Here is a 13882-nt window from a genome sequence, read left to right as displayed (position 1 = left end):
GACCCTTTTTTGGCAAAGTGCCTAGCTCTAGTTTTTGAACCCTAGCTCTGCAGGCCCCTCGGGAAACCTAGCAAACCTATACATTTTTGAAAACTAGACACCCAGCGTAATCCAGGATGGGGTGACTTGACTGATTCCCACCAGCGTCTGTTACCCAGAATCCCTTGCAAACCTAAAAAATTGTCAAAAAAAACATATTTTCTCCACATATCTGTGGTGGAAAGTTCCGTACTCTGCGTGGAGCCACAAATTTCCATCCACCCCGCGTTCCCCAAAGTCTTACGAGAAAAATGGTACCTCACTTGTGCGGGTCTGCCTAGTGCCCGCGACAGGAAACGGCGCAAAACGCAACGTGGTCACACCTCAATTTCGCAGTGAAAAATGACCCTTTTTTGGCAAAGTGCCAAGCTCCAGTTTTTGAACCCTAGCTCTGCGGGCACCTTGGGAAACCTAGCAAACCTATACATTTTTGAAATCTAGACACCCAGGGGAATCTAGGACGGGGTGACTTGACTGCCTCCCACCAGGGTCTGTTACCCAGAATTCCTTGCAAACCTCAAAAATTGTCCAAAAAACCATATTTGCCCCACATTTCTGTGGTGGCAAGTTCCGGAATCTGCGTGGATCCACAAATTTGCTCCCACCCCGCTTTCCCCAAAGTCTTACGAGAAAAACGGTACCTCACTTGTGTGGGTCGGCCTAGTGCCCACGACAGGAAACGGCGCAAAACGCAACGTGGTCACACCTCAATTTCGCAGTGAAAAATGACCCTTTTTTGGCAAAATGTCTAGCTGTAGTTTTTGAACCCTAGCTCTGCGGGCACCTTGGGAAACCTAGCAAACCTATACATTTTTGAAAACTAGACTCCCAGGGGAATCCAGGATGGGGTGACTTGACTGCCTCCCACCAGGGTCTGTTACCCAGAATCCCTTGCAAACCTAAACAATTGTCAAAAAAAACCACATTTTCCCCACATTTCTTTGGTGGAAAGTTCCGGAATCTGCGTGGATCCACAAATTTCCACCCACACCGCGTTCCCCAAAGTCTTACGAGAAAAACGGTACCTCACTTGTGTGGGTCGGACTAGTGCCCGCGACAGGAAACGGCGCAAAACGCAACATGGTCACACCTCAATTTCGCAGTGAAAAATGACCCTTTTCTGGCAAAATGTCTAGCTGTAGTTTTTGAACCCTAGCTCTGCGGGCACCTTGGGAAACCTAGCAAACCTATACATTTTTGAAAACTAGACACCCAGGGGAATCCAGGACGGGGTGACTTGACTGCCTCCCACCAGGGTCTGTTACCCAGAATTCCTTGCAAACCTCAAAAATTGTCAAAAAAAACATATTTGCCCCACATTTCTGTGGTGGAAAGTTCCGGAATCTGCATGGATCCACAAATTTGCTCCCACCCCGCGTCCCCCAAAGTCTTACGAGAAAACGGTACCTCACTTGTGTGGGTCGGCCTAGTGCCCACGACAGGAAACGGCGCAAAACGCAACATGGTCACACCTCAATTTCGCAGGGAAAAATGACCCTTTTTTGGCAAAATGTCTAGCTGTAGTTTTTGAACCCTAGCTCTGCGGGCACCTTGGGAAACCTAGCAAACCTATACATTTTTGAAAACTAGACTCCCAGGGGAATCCAGGATGGGGTGACTTGACTGCCTCCCACCAGGGTCTGTTACCCAGAATCCCTTGCAAACCTAAAAAATTGTCAAAAAAACATATTTTCTCCACATTTCTGTGGTGGAAAGTTCCGGAATCTGTGTGGATCCACAAATTTCCACCCACCCCGCGTTCCCCAAAGTGTTACGAGAAAAACGGTACCTCACTTGTGGGGGTCGGCCTAGTGCCCGTGGCAGGAAACGGCGCAAAACGCAAAGTGGTCACACCTCAATTTCGCAGTGAAAAATGACCCTTTTTTGGCAAAGTGCCTAGCTCTAGTTTTTGAACCCTAGCTCTGCGGGCCCCTCGGGAAACCTAGCAAACCTATACATTTTTGAAAACTAGACACCCAGGGTAATCTAGGATGGGGTGACTTGACTGATTCCCACCAGCGTCTGTTACCCAGAATCCCTTGCAAACCTAAAAAATTGTCAAAAAAACCCATATTTTCTCCACATATCTGTGGTGGAAAGTTCCGTACTCTGCGTAGAGCCACAAATTTCCATCCACCCCGCGTTCCCCAAAGTCTTACGAGAAAAATGGTACCTCACTTGTGCGGGTCGGCCTCGTGCCCGCGACAGGAAACGGCGCAAAACGCAACGTGGTCACGCCTCAATATCGCAGTGGAAAATGACCCTTTTTTGGCAAAGTGCCAAGCTCCAGTTTTTGAACCCTAGCTCTGTGGGCACCTTGGGCAACCTAGCAAACCTATACATTTTTGAAAACTAGACACCCAGGGGAATCCAGGATGGGGTGACTTGACTGCCTCCCACCAGGGTCTGTTACCCAGAATGCCTTGCAAACCTAAAAAATTGTCAAAAAAAACACATTTTCCCCACATTTCTGTGGTGGAAAGTTCCGGAATCTGCGTGGATCCACAAATTTCCACCCACCCCGCGTTCCCCAAAGTCTTACGAGAAAAACGGTACCTCACTTGTGTGGGTCGGCCTAGTGCCCGCGACAGGAAACGGCGCAAAACGCAACTCAATTTCGCAGTGAAAAATGACCCATTTTCGGCAAAGTGCCTAGCTGTAGTTTTTTAACCCTAGCTCTGCGGGCACCATAGGAAACCTCGCAAAGCCATACATTTCTGAAAACTAGACACCCGTGTGCTTCCAGGGAGGCATGGCTTGCGTGGATCCCCCAACGTTTCCCTACCCAGAATCCCCTGCAAACCTCATTTATAGCTGGAAAAATCACATTTTTCACACATTTTTGTGTGGGAAAGTTGTGGCATCACCGGGCTCACTCAAATTTCCCACCACCCAGCGTTCCCCCGGGTCTCCCGGTAAAAATGGTGCCTCACTTGTGTGGGAGGCCCAAGTACCCGCGACAGGCAAGGGCCCAAAACGTAGTGAGGCGACATCAAAATTGCCTATCTCAAAACCACCTGGTTTTGCAAGGGGGGTCACCTGGGTTTTTGGCCCGGTGCTCGGCGGCCATCTAGGGAAACATACCAAACCCATACATTTCTGAAAACTAGACACCCGTGGGCTTCCAGGGAGGTATCGCTTGCGTGGATCCCCCAATGTTTCCTTACCCAGAATCCCCTGCAAACCTCAATTTTATCTAAAAAAATCACATTTTCACTCATTTTTGTGTGGGAAAGTTGTGGCATCACCGGGCTCACTCAAATATCCCACCACTCCGCGTTCCCCCGGGTCTCCCGGTAAAAAAGGTGCCTCACTTGTGTGGGAGGCCCAAGTACCCGCGACAGGCAAGGGCCCAAAACGTAGTGATGCGACATCAATATTGCCTATCCCAAAAAAGTTTTGGGCCCTTGCCTGTGAGGCACCATTTTTACCGATCTGAACCCCCTAAACTCACTAGGGGACAAGATGGTATCAGCAACCATGAACATGACTACTTTATTACTCCCCAAGGGAAACATGGAAACAGACCTACCCTTTGGTTGTTTACTTTTGGATGCCCATGGTGAACTCAAGAAAGATACGAATTTTCTTTTTAAACATTTATTGAAACAATCGTATTCTTGTGTAAAAAGAGTGTGCTGCAATTATCAGGCAAAACAAACAAAGCAGTGTAACCAACATTACAAGAATGGTGTAAAAGACAAAGATGTAATGCTTTCCCTTTTGAGTCCACTTTGGTTCTCCCTTAGTTTTGCGTTTTAGGCTCTGCATAGCCACATATAACACATTTGTGTTTGTGATATTATTTTGAGAATACGCTGTACGCTTTTGTTATTCAAGGACTATTCTTGGGATTTCATCTACACATTTCACACAAGGTGCTTGGAATACATAATAGCATAGTGTACTGTTTTCTTTGCTCGTCCAGCAACAGCTCCTTACATTTAGACATAACACGGTCGCACAACTGCAACTCCAGCACAATAGTTTATGATATAAATGGTGTTCCGTCCCCTTGGGGGCAGAGAGGAGAATTCCGGCAGAGAGGACTGTTCTGGAATGACAGCAGTGCCCGACATGCAGCCATGCATAAACTAAGTTTACACTTGTGATCCCGACCATCTTACTACTTACACTAGGTATGGGGTCTTAGGCCAATCCCAGAGATCGCAAATGTATCCCTATGCTCACATAGTAAGGGTAGAACGAGACACACATATAATTTGCCGTGGTTGGGATGCTTGTCCTATACAATCAGTTAGTAATTCTAATAACTTTTAGTTGCATCTGCCTAATAATCGCAGCACATTTGCTTCATAATAGAATATGATAGTTTCAATAAATGTATTGTAAACTTTCTTTGTGTCTTTCTTATGTTTACTATGGGCATGCATGAGTGAGTAAGTGAGTAACACAAGATGAAGATCCGTTTCCACAGTGCCCTTGGGGAGAGAGGGTCATGTTTGAGGTTGCTGAAATCACCTATTACTCTGGAAAGATTAGGCGTTCAAGTGAGGCACTCTGAGCTGCCAGGATTGAGCCGACAAGTACTGACGTTGTAGAGAGACTCAGTCCCTACACTCTGACATTCTGTCGCCCTAACAAACAGTTCTGCTTTACCAACGGAATCAGTGCAACAAGATCACCATTATAACATTACTGTGTGGTTATATGATTATATTATTCTACTCCTACCTAACACTATCTATACGATTGCTTGCATAGTGGAAGTACCCTTTGCCAGATACCTTGGGATAGCTTAAACTGCCATACCTGACACAGATGTATCACAAAGCCAGCCTGTGTAGAATGGTTAGCCTCCATCTTTTTTTGCATCAGTCTTTGTGTGTGTGTTAAATTTTAAAGCAAAAACAATTCTGTTGTGTTTAGACATTTCTAAGGTCCACGGTTTGATTTTAAAACCTGCTATTTCCACTCAATGGCATAATCATTCTCAGTTGACTTTGTCCATGCTGTAAGAGAGAGGTGTCATTAAGTGTAACATAGAATGCATAAGATACAATATTAATTAAAGAATATATGTGATTTGACCATGTTGTCAAGGCATTGTCCACAACAGCCAATGCATTTTCCAAATTAATCCTGTCAATTTATCTTAAGCGTTCAACGGTTTCCACAGTTCATTGTAAGTGGTGTATATGAATCTTTTAGAATGTGGTGACCTAGGACCCAACAAGAAATCTTGTAAACCCATGTCATCAGAAAGGAAATATAGATGTTCCGTAACTGCAGATAATGTGGAATGTTGTGACCATTGCTATGTTGAAGCAGGTTCTGATTATCAAAAAGGAGAACAGCGAGGCTTGGCAATCGGGAACAGTTTAAATTTAATTTTAATTAAACAATAATGGCCAGGAACATCAGCCACATCTCCTACAGCTGCGTGCTGAAATTCCCTTTGCATTAGGTACATGGCATGCTTTATTCTGTACGCCCGGTGCAATAAAGTGAAGCTTGTCCCCCTTTGGGCAGGAAATACTGGTACAGTGGGTCATAAATTGTGTCTTTACATGCTTGATTCCCTCTGATAGAAGGGTCCATAAATACCAACTGAAAGTCACATTCTGAGGTGGTCCTGGTGGCTGAGTGTGTTGTGTGTATTATCTCGCTTACTGCTAGGCATTGTTTGGGCTTTATTTGATGAGTGCAACTGACTGGCTGCTCTGGAATCGTCCTTAGCCAGAATGCAGGCTCTCTGCTGTGCATTTATTTGTGTTTATGAGTGTGTGCATCTGACTTGTTTCTTTAGGTTTTACATCCTGGGGCCATATGAGATTTACTGCTGCAATCTTCCTGGTGTGTTGAGACTTGTTCCATATCTCGGGCCAGATGGGCGACCCTATTTTGCATGCGCAAATGGATTTGCGACCCGTTTGCGCATGCAAAATACAATAGGGCCATGTACAAACCCTATGTAGCGAGTCACAATTTTTTGCGACTCGCTAAATAGGATTTGAGACTCTGTATTAGGAAGGGCCGTTCCAAGGGGGTCCCTTCCAAATAGCGACTCGCTATCCTATGTAAGAATGTTTTGTGACCACAATTGCTGTTGCAAAACACTTGTAATTTACCACCCTCTTCAAAAGGGTGGTAACCCATTCACAAACGGGAAAGGGTCCCCGTTGCAAATGCAGGGGAAAATATTTTTTAGGGGTCCCAGGGACCACCACCTGCCCTTAAAAAAATGAAACAAAAACAGACTGCTTTAAAAAAAAAAAATGCTGCTTTATTTAAAATCAGTCCCAGACATGGAGGTCTGCTGAACCCAGCAGGCCACCATCCCTGGGAGGGCCAGCCATTCCCAATGGGGTTGCAATTTGCGAGTGCCTCATGAATATTCACGAGGCATGAAATTTGTGACCCCATTGGGAATCGCTAACAGTGTCTCATACACTGTTGTACATGGCGTTTTCCGACTCTCAAATTGCAACTTCCAATCGAGCGCAATTCGCGAGTCACAAATTGTCATGGTAGTACATCTGGCCCCTGGTGTCTCCATCACATGAAGTGCTAGGGGTGAACAGAGGGGGCTGTGTTACGTTGATCGGATAAAGTGTCACTCTGAAACCGTAACAAGTGTTTTATGGTGAATTTAGGTAGCGCAGGCAACAATTGTTCTGTGGTGTGCTGGACTCCTAAGAGCGGGATCTTTCTATAAATTAATCCGAAGCTAACATTCCCCCATCTAATTGAGTGTCTTGAGCATGGACGGTTCCTCTTTCTGGCTTGTGGTACGAGCGTTTCCCCTGGCATTGGCTGTCCTAATCAGGTGTATTCCCACTGTTTTCTGGGTAGCCTTCTTCACACAGGCACATATTAGTTGTAGGTTGCAGCACAGCAAGAGCAAGATTACAACCACTGGTAACAAGGCTTTGCATAAGTCTGCGATCCATAAACAAACCTGTGTACAAATCTATGTTTGGGGCACCACCTTCTTTAATTATGACCTGCTGTAGGTTGACAGTGTGCCTTTGTATAGGTATGGGGATGAAGGTACAGCAGGTTGTACCTATCTTGGCGCATACACACCCTTCCATTGTGTTCATTAAGTCCAACACATACCGGTGCTGCATCACCAGGAGTAAGATGGTGCGCATTTTTTCTTTCTGTTGAGGCCATCTTCGGTGGTGTTCATCATTTTCAGCAGTTCCCACCTGGTGATCTGCAGCCACCGAGAGTAGGCCTTGGTTTGCACGGTGGAGAAGCGGGTTGAACCTCCTACACATATTGGCGCATCGGTGAAGAGCCAGACCTCTTCAGAAATATCTTGAATCTGTCCAAACCAAAGTACCCAGCTGACCATCTTCTGCATACTTGGTGTAGAAGCGGGGTGCCTTTGCTGATGGGATGGTGATGCAGTGCAGAAATATTACTCCGGGTATGACCAATGTTGCCGTGTAGAGGGTGACCAGTGAGCAGACCCCTCTCTACTCTGGGACGAGCTGGCTGTAGGCATGGGCGCTGCATTACCAGTATTAGTTCATCATGGTGGAGGTGCCCCACTGGATATCATTATTATAGGTTATAGTTATACTCTTGCATTTTACTGTCCCCCTGCCCCCCCCCCCACGACGGGCATTGTCCCTTTACCCCTAAAACACAAGGAATACACTGACAGCTACCTGACTACACTGAGTTTCTTCTTACCTTCTATCCATATGTACCATCCTGTCTCTGATTTCCAGGGGTCTTGGCATTGTGTCAGTAGAGTGTCATTCAACCTACCTCTACACGATCTGTTGTCACTTTTGTTCCCCAAATTGATGGCTCTGCAGGTGAAGTGAATATTGCGGTCTCTATTTGGGCTCAAAGAAATCTATTCTGAGCCAATTCATCTCTGCTTCCCAACTTTTGAGCAAGCTCCATTGGCTACCTATTGGAAAGCTCTCAAAGTTCAAAGCCCTATGCATCTCTCACAAAATCCTATGCAAGCAAGGAGCACCCAGCCTAGCTGCCTAGATGCAATTTTCAATGCCCTCAGAATACTATTCTCTGTCAGTGCATCCACATCCCTCGCCACAGCAGAGCCAGAACAGGAGGTTACTCCTTCCATGTCCTAGCTCCGACCCTATGTAATTCTATGCCTCCTAACCTTAGAAATATTCAAAATCCTTTACTTTTCTGCAAACAGACTGAAGATTTTGCTTCTCTGCCTCTGTGATATCTTCTGACACCTGGACCCTCATCTTCTCCCCAAGGCAGGCAACCTCCAGGTGTTTTGCTTTCTAAGGCTCTTCAGCCCACCCCCGCTTGTAAAGGGTCAAAGTGGTAGCACCCATGCACTAAGTGCCCTTATCAGCTGCGGAAATAAGAGACGGTGTACACCAATACCCAGCCCAGTGAAGGCCTGAAACAGACACAAAAAGGAATGTGTGCTACGTGTTCACCTCCTCTATTTGTACCTCATAAGGAGCTACCTGTGCACTTCCTCCATTTGTATGTCCCGGGCAAGCTTCTTTGTTGATGCTTGTGATCCTTGTACTGTCAACCATGGCCGATGTCTGCTCTGTGCATCTAGTCACTCCCCTGCTTTAGTTGTCAGTGAACCTTGCTGAGTGAGCACACAGACATAAGGGAGTGTTGCAAGGTTTCTGCACATACACAGAACCATGCGCAGGATTATGGGACCTCGGTGTATAGGGGCTAAGCCTTCCTACCACCTTAGTGCCCACGAGCCCAGGACTGACTATCTATAGTGTCTCACTTGCTCTCCTACTCACAAACGGAGGAACCAATGATAAGAAAACCAAGAACACAACACTCCTGTATCTCTCAGGAATCACGGTAATAAGACACACCTTTTCTCTCACATTCTCGTACTTGTCCACAATAAGATCAGACTAACGTGCTCAAAAATGCAGTATACGTGCCACAACCAGCAGCAACATGTATAATATCAATACAGTTAGCATTGCAGCAAGGCAATGTATCATAAGGGGAGATGTTATGTTATAAAGACTGTGGATAAAGGACTATAAGGCCTAACCACCCTCCCCTTTGTAAGCAGAAGTATTATTATATAATAGAAGATCTCTGGGCTTTGTCAGCAGACCCCATACCTCATGCCATAGATCGCATTTCTACATCACAGGTACATGTTGCTCTTCTCCCTGGAAAGGGCCCTCTCCAAGTGTGTGTCACCCAAACGTGTATCCCCATAATATCAAAGTACAAGCTTCCAGCAAGAACAGATGCCTTGGTATGTTTTGTCTAAGATGCTAGGGCCTGGCCAGAACAGAATAACAAGAGTCTGTGTTTATCGGCCTTGCTCACAATGTTCAGACTAAACTCCAGGAACAGACAGAGAACAAGCACAGCAGAGAGTTCTCATGTGAAAGGCATAAACAGAGTTTCGTAAAAATAAAGGCATGTAGTGTTGTGCGCAAAAGCAGCATCATGGCTACCGGGCTCATGCTAACTAAAAGAGGTCGACAATGACTCTAGCACCCACGTGACAGGAGTATGGAAAGTGATGAACACGGAATAAGGTAAAGCTGAATTTAAGAAATGGCCAAAGGTTTAAATGCTGCACTCAACCTCAAGCAACGCACATCTTGTCCCACTCTGCCAACGCCCCAACCACCCACAGAGTATCATGCTCGCAGCAAACGGAATTAAATAGAACAAATAGTTCTATCGGGTTTATACAATTGCTTAGAGTAATATATTTACTTTAACGAACCAAAGAGTATCTATAGCACATACAAAGAAACGAACACACCAACACGAGAAATAGATTTAATCATATATTGTAAAGGGTATTGAATACCGCTGGCTGTCACAAATACAAATTAAATTGCAGGAAGACAATGAGTGACTGTCGTGAGAGAGTGACATATAGTGAAATGAACAGTACACTATATACATGACAAATACATTGGTGACATGAAAAAAAGAAGAAAAAAAAATCTTTCAAGTATTGTCCTATATGATTTTACACATGGAATGCGAGACCCATTGATGAATCAAATCATGATCAAGAGAACTGTGTGGACATATGTTAGATGTCGACGTTTCGACCCTGGAAGCAGCGCGCACTGGTATGCATCAGAGCACGTCTTCCTCCTGACTGTGAACGGAGGAGTGGACAGCCACAAAGCAGACTCTTCAATGAATGAGATCAGGAATTTGGAGGCGTGAATCAATTCCAAGGTTAAACTTCACTAATGTTCAAGTTCAGTAGTAGTGCCGCAATCAGGAGAGTTCTTCCTAACTGCAATGGCACTGTTGCTCAGAGGATCTCCACCAGCCGGTTGGAGTCTCCTCTATGGGCTCAATTGACATCCAGCAGCTGGTTGGAGTCACATGTTGGGAGCCTTGACTAAATATTCAGTGATGACAAAATAGTTGTATGTCTTCCGGGAGCAGCGCGCGCCCGTCTGACCGCTTCTGAGATGAGTTAAAGCAAACGTAAGACATTAAGTCAGATACCATGGTGAGGTAGAAAAAGACAAAAAGCACACACTTCTTGGCAGCAGGGACATCGAAGGTATATCACTGGCAGTGATTGAATCTCTATTATAAATGCTGCAATCTTCCCACAAATGATTGGACGAACCCCAGGTAAGTGCAACGATAACTTAACAAACAGAAAAGTAAAGACAGGAGTTGGAACTTCAGCTGATCCTGTGTGAACAGGAAAGTATTGTCAAGAACAGTGTGAATGGAGCTGCATTTGTTATATACTTCCTGAAGTGTTACCTTTATTACATCTTGAAGAGTTTCCTTTGTCATATACTTCCTGAAGAGTTACCGTTATTATACACTTCGTAAAACTGAAGTGACGGCAGCATATCCTGATTCATCTCTTTTTCCACAATGTCTTCTTGTTTAAATGAAATCTTGACCATGTGCGTCTTCCTAAAGCTATACCTCTAGCGAATGGGTGCTCCGTGAGTGCCCTTTCTTTACTAAGTTACTCTGTAAACACTGGTGTATCACTTCCTTTTCTGAATTACGATCTGGCATGTTCAATAGAACATTTAGTTAAATATCTGTGTATGGTGAAATGTCTCTTGATTACTTTAAAAAATGGTAAAGAAGAGATGTCTTTTACAAATATTTAAATATTGTGTATTTACATTCTCTTACATTTCCATTTAGTGATAAATCTCTTTACATCCAACAGGAAACCAGCCTTGAATGCACAAATGATTATGAATAATGACAATAATCGTGTAAATCTCCAAAAAGCCGTCAGAAAAAATGAGCTCCAATATTCAGGTAAAGAGCTGCAGAGTCAGAGACTGAGGAACCTGAACATAAACTGATAGATCCTGGAAGAAGCAGTCAAGAGCAATTCAGTGGATGTAAGAACCTGAGCTGTGCACCTCCACACCACAAGACGAAGAAATGACCTCTAGAAATATAACACAACAACAATAACTAACTACTGCCTGTATAAACAAGTCTCAAAGCTTTGATCATTGGATCGGTGTGAGGTGGATACAGCATTGCTCTGTTTCCTGTAATGATGGCAGACCACCATTTAGTGCGCTAGTTATATTGTAAACTATTTCTGGCTAAACCATAGCAGCAAGAGAAAAGCACAATGGAGGGGAGCCAGACAACTGAAGGGTAAAGGAAAGAGAGAGTCGTTGATCTACAACAGACTGTCCCAATTTGCATCGACCTTTAGGAAGACTAATCTTTACCCATAAACATGCAAAACTATTATACAATGTAAAGACATAACCACCTACAAAGAAGCTTTACTTGCCACAATTATGATATATGTCGTTGGTGAGTCTTGTATTTCGTTGTGAAAACTGAAATCAAGCATCCAATATACCACACACATACAGAGAATGTGAGAATAACACAAGTGCTTTATCAACCATGTTAGCTCTTCAGGAAACACAGTCATGGGAAGAAGACAATTCTAAACCCGACCCAGAGACACTAACCAAGAAAGAAGAATCAAACACATGCAGCAAGAGCTTTAGTTTGTCATCACTACTAAAGAGCCATCAACAAACACACACAGGAGAAGCAACGTGCAAATGCAATGAATGTGTGAAGAACTTTAGTCAGTTATCACAACTCCAAAGACATCAGCAAACACACACTGGGGGAAAACCGTACCATTGCAATGAATGTGTGAAGGACTTCAGTCAGTTATCACACCTCAAATTACATCAGCGATCACACACAGGGGAGAAACCATTCCATTGTAGCGAATGTGGAAGTAGTTTTAAGGAATCTTCAAAATTAAGGAATCATCAGCGAATACACACTGGAGAAAAGCCATTCAAGTGCAGTGAGTGTGTGAAGTGCTTTAGTCGGTTATCAAATCTTCAAAGACATCAGCGAACACACACAGGAGAAAATCAATACAGTTGCAATGAATGTGTGAAGAAATTCAGTCGGTTGTCAAATCTTCAAAAACATCAACAAACACACACAGGAGAAAAACCGTACCATTGCAGTGAATGTGTGAAGAGCTTCAGTCGGTTATCACACCTACAAGGACATCAGCGAACACACACTGGGGAAAAGCCATACCATTGCAATGAATGTGGAAGTACTTTTAGTCATTCCTCAACTCTCAGGATTCATCACCGAAAACACACTGGGGAAAAGCCATACCATTGCAATGAATGTGGAAGTAGTTTTAGTGATTCCTCAACTCTCAGGATTCATCAGCAAACACACACAGGGGAAAAACCATTCCAGTGCAGTGAATGTGTGAAGAGCTTCAATCAGTTATCACACCTACAAGAACATCAGCGAACACACACGGGGGAAAAACCGTACCATTGCAGTGAATGTGTGAAGAGCTTCCGTCAGTTATCACACCTCAAAATACATCAGCGATCACACACGGGGGAGAAACCATTCCATTGTAGCGAATGTGGAAGTAGTTTTAAGGAATCTTCAAAATTAAGGAATCATCAGCGAATACACACTGGAGAAAAGCCATTCAAGTGCAGTGAGTGTGTGAAGTGCTTTAGTCAATTATCAATCCTGCGAAGACATCAGCGAACACACACAGTGGATAAACCTTACCATTGCAGTGAATGTGTGAAGGACTTCAGTCAGTTATCACACCTCAAAATACATCAGCAAACACATACAGGGGCGAAACCATACCATTGCAGTGGATTTGGAAGTAGTTGCAGAAAGGATTTTCAGCTAACTACAGGGATTAGTGATAACACCTATAAAAACAACACACTTAAATAAGTTTAACAAGCACAGACTGGAGGATATTTGTAGCTGGTTTTGGTGTTTGGCCATTTTGTGCAACAACTGGTTCAATGACAGCTGCTAGAGAACAACGTCCAAAGGCACAAGAAGTCAAAGTAGGAAAATGTGACCTGTAACTCTGAGAGTTAATGCTTGCAGTGCACAACATTTACCTCCGAAGCCCTGACGTGGGAAAAAATGATGCTCATTTCGATCATCACATGCATATGTAAAAGCACCCACAATAGTGGCACTTCCTCAGCGGTGTCCAATATCAAGCTGGACTCTTGGGAAATTTGCTGGCTCACCACTGACTATGTAAATGATTCACGGTGAGATTAATTGTATATGAATATATTTTAGACGTTTCTTATTTACAAAGAATCACCCAACCAACTCCTAACTGCTGAAAGGACAGAATCAGTGCATGATGGCAGAATTATTGATCTGAGAGAGAGCTGTTGAAAAGTTTAGTTCTGAATAGGTTTCTGAAAGCTTGATGGTTAGGTAAAGATTGAATCTTGAGCAGTAAAGAATTCCAGCTCTTAGAGTCCAGAACTATCGACTCCCTGCTTTACATTTCTTGAACCTTGGCACTGGAAAATACATCTGGATTCAGAAGTAAAGAAACACA

The 13882-nt window shown here is 44.1% G+C and overlaps 1 protein-coding gene across 1 annotated transcript in view; it reads left to right on the top strand.

The window, feature by feature from the left end:
* Positions 1–13623, top strand: part of LOC146839468 (uncharacterized) — a 109883-nt gene extending 96260 nt beyond the window's left edge. The window contains exon 3 of the mRNA XM_085651532.1: positions 12053–13623. Coding sequence (XP_085507658.1) covers positions 12053–13245 — 1193 coding nt within the window. The 3' untranslated portion in view covers positions 13246–13623. The remainder of the gene's footprint in view (positions 1–12052) is intronic.
* Positions 13624–13882: the final 259 nt, after the last annotated feature.

This window comes from Triturus cristatus, chromosome 4_1 (assembly GCF_964204655.1).
Source record: "Triturus cristatus chromosome 4_1, aTriCri1.1, whole genome shotgun sequence".
Classification (NCBI taxonomy): domain Eukaryota; kingdom Metazoa; phylum Chordata; class Amphibia; order Caudata; family Salamandridae; genus Triturus; species Triturus cristatus.
The sequence above is the reverse complement of the archived record's forward strand: the minus strand, read 5'-3'. Positions and strand labels throughout refer to the sequence as shown.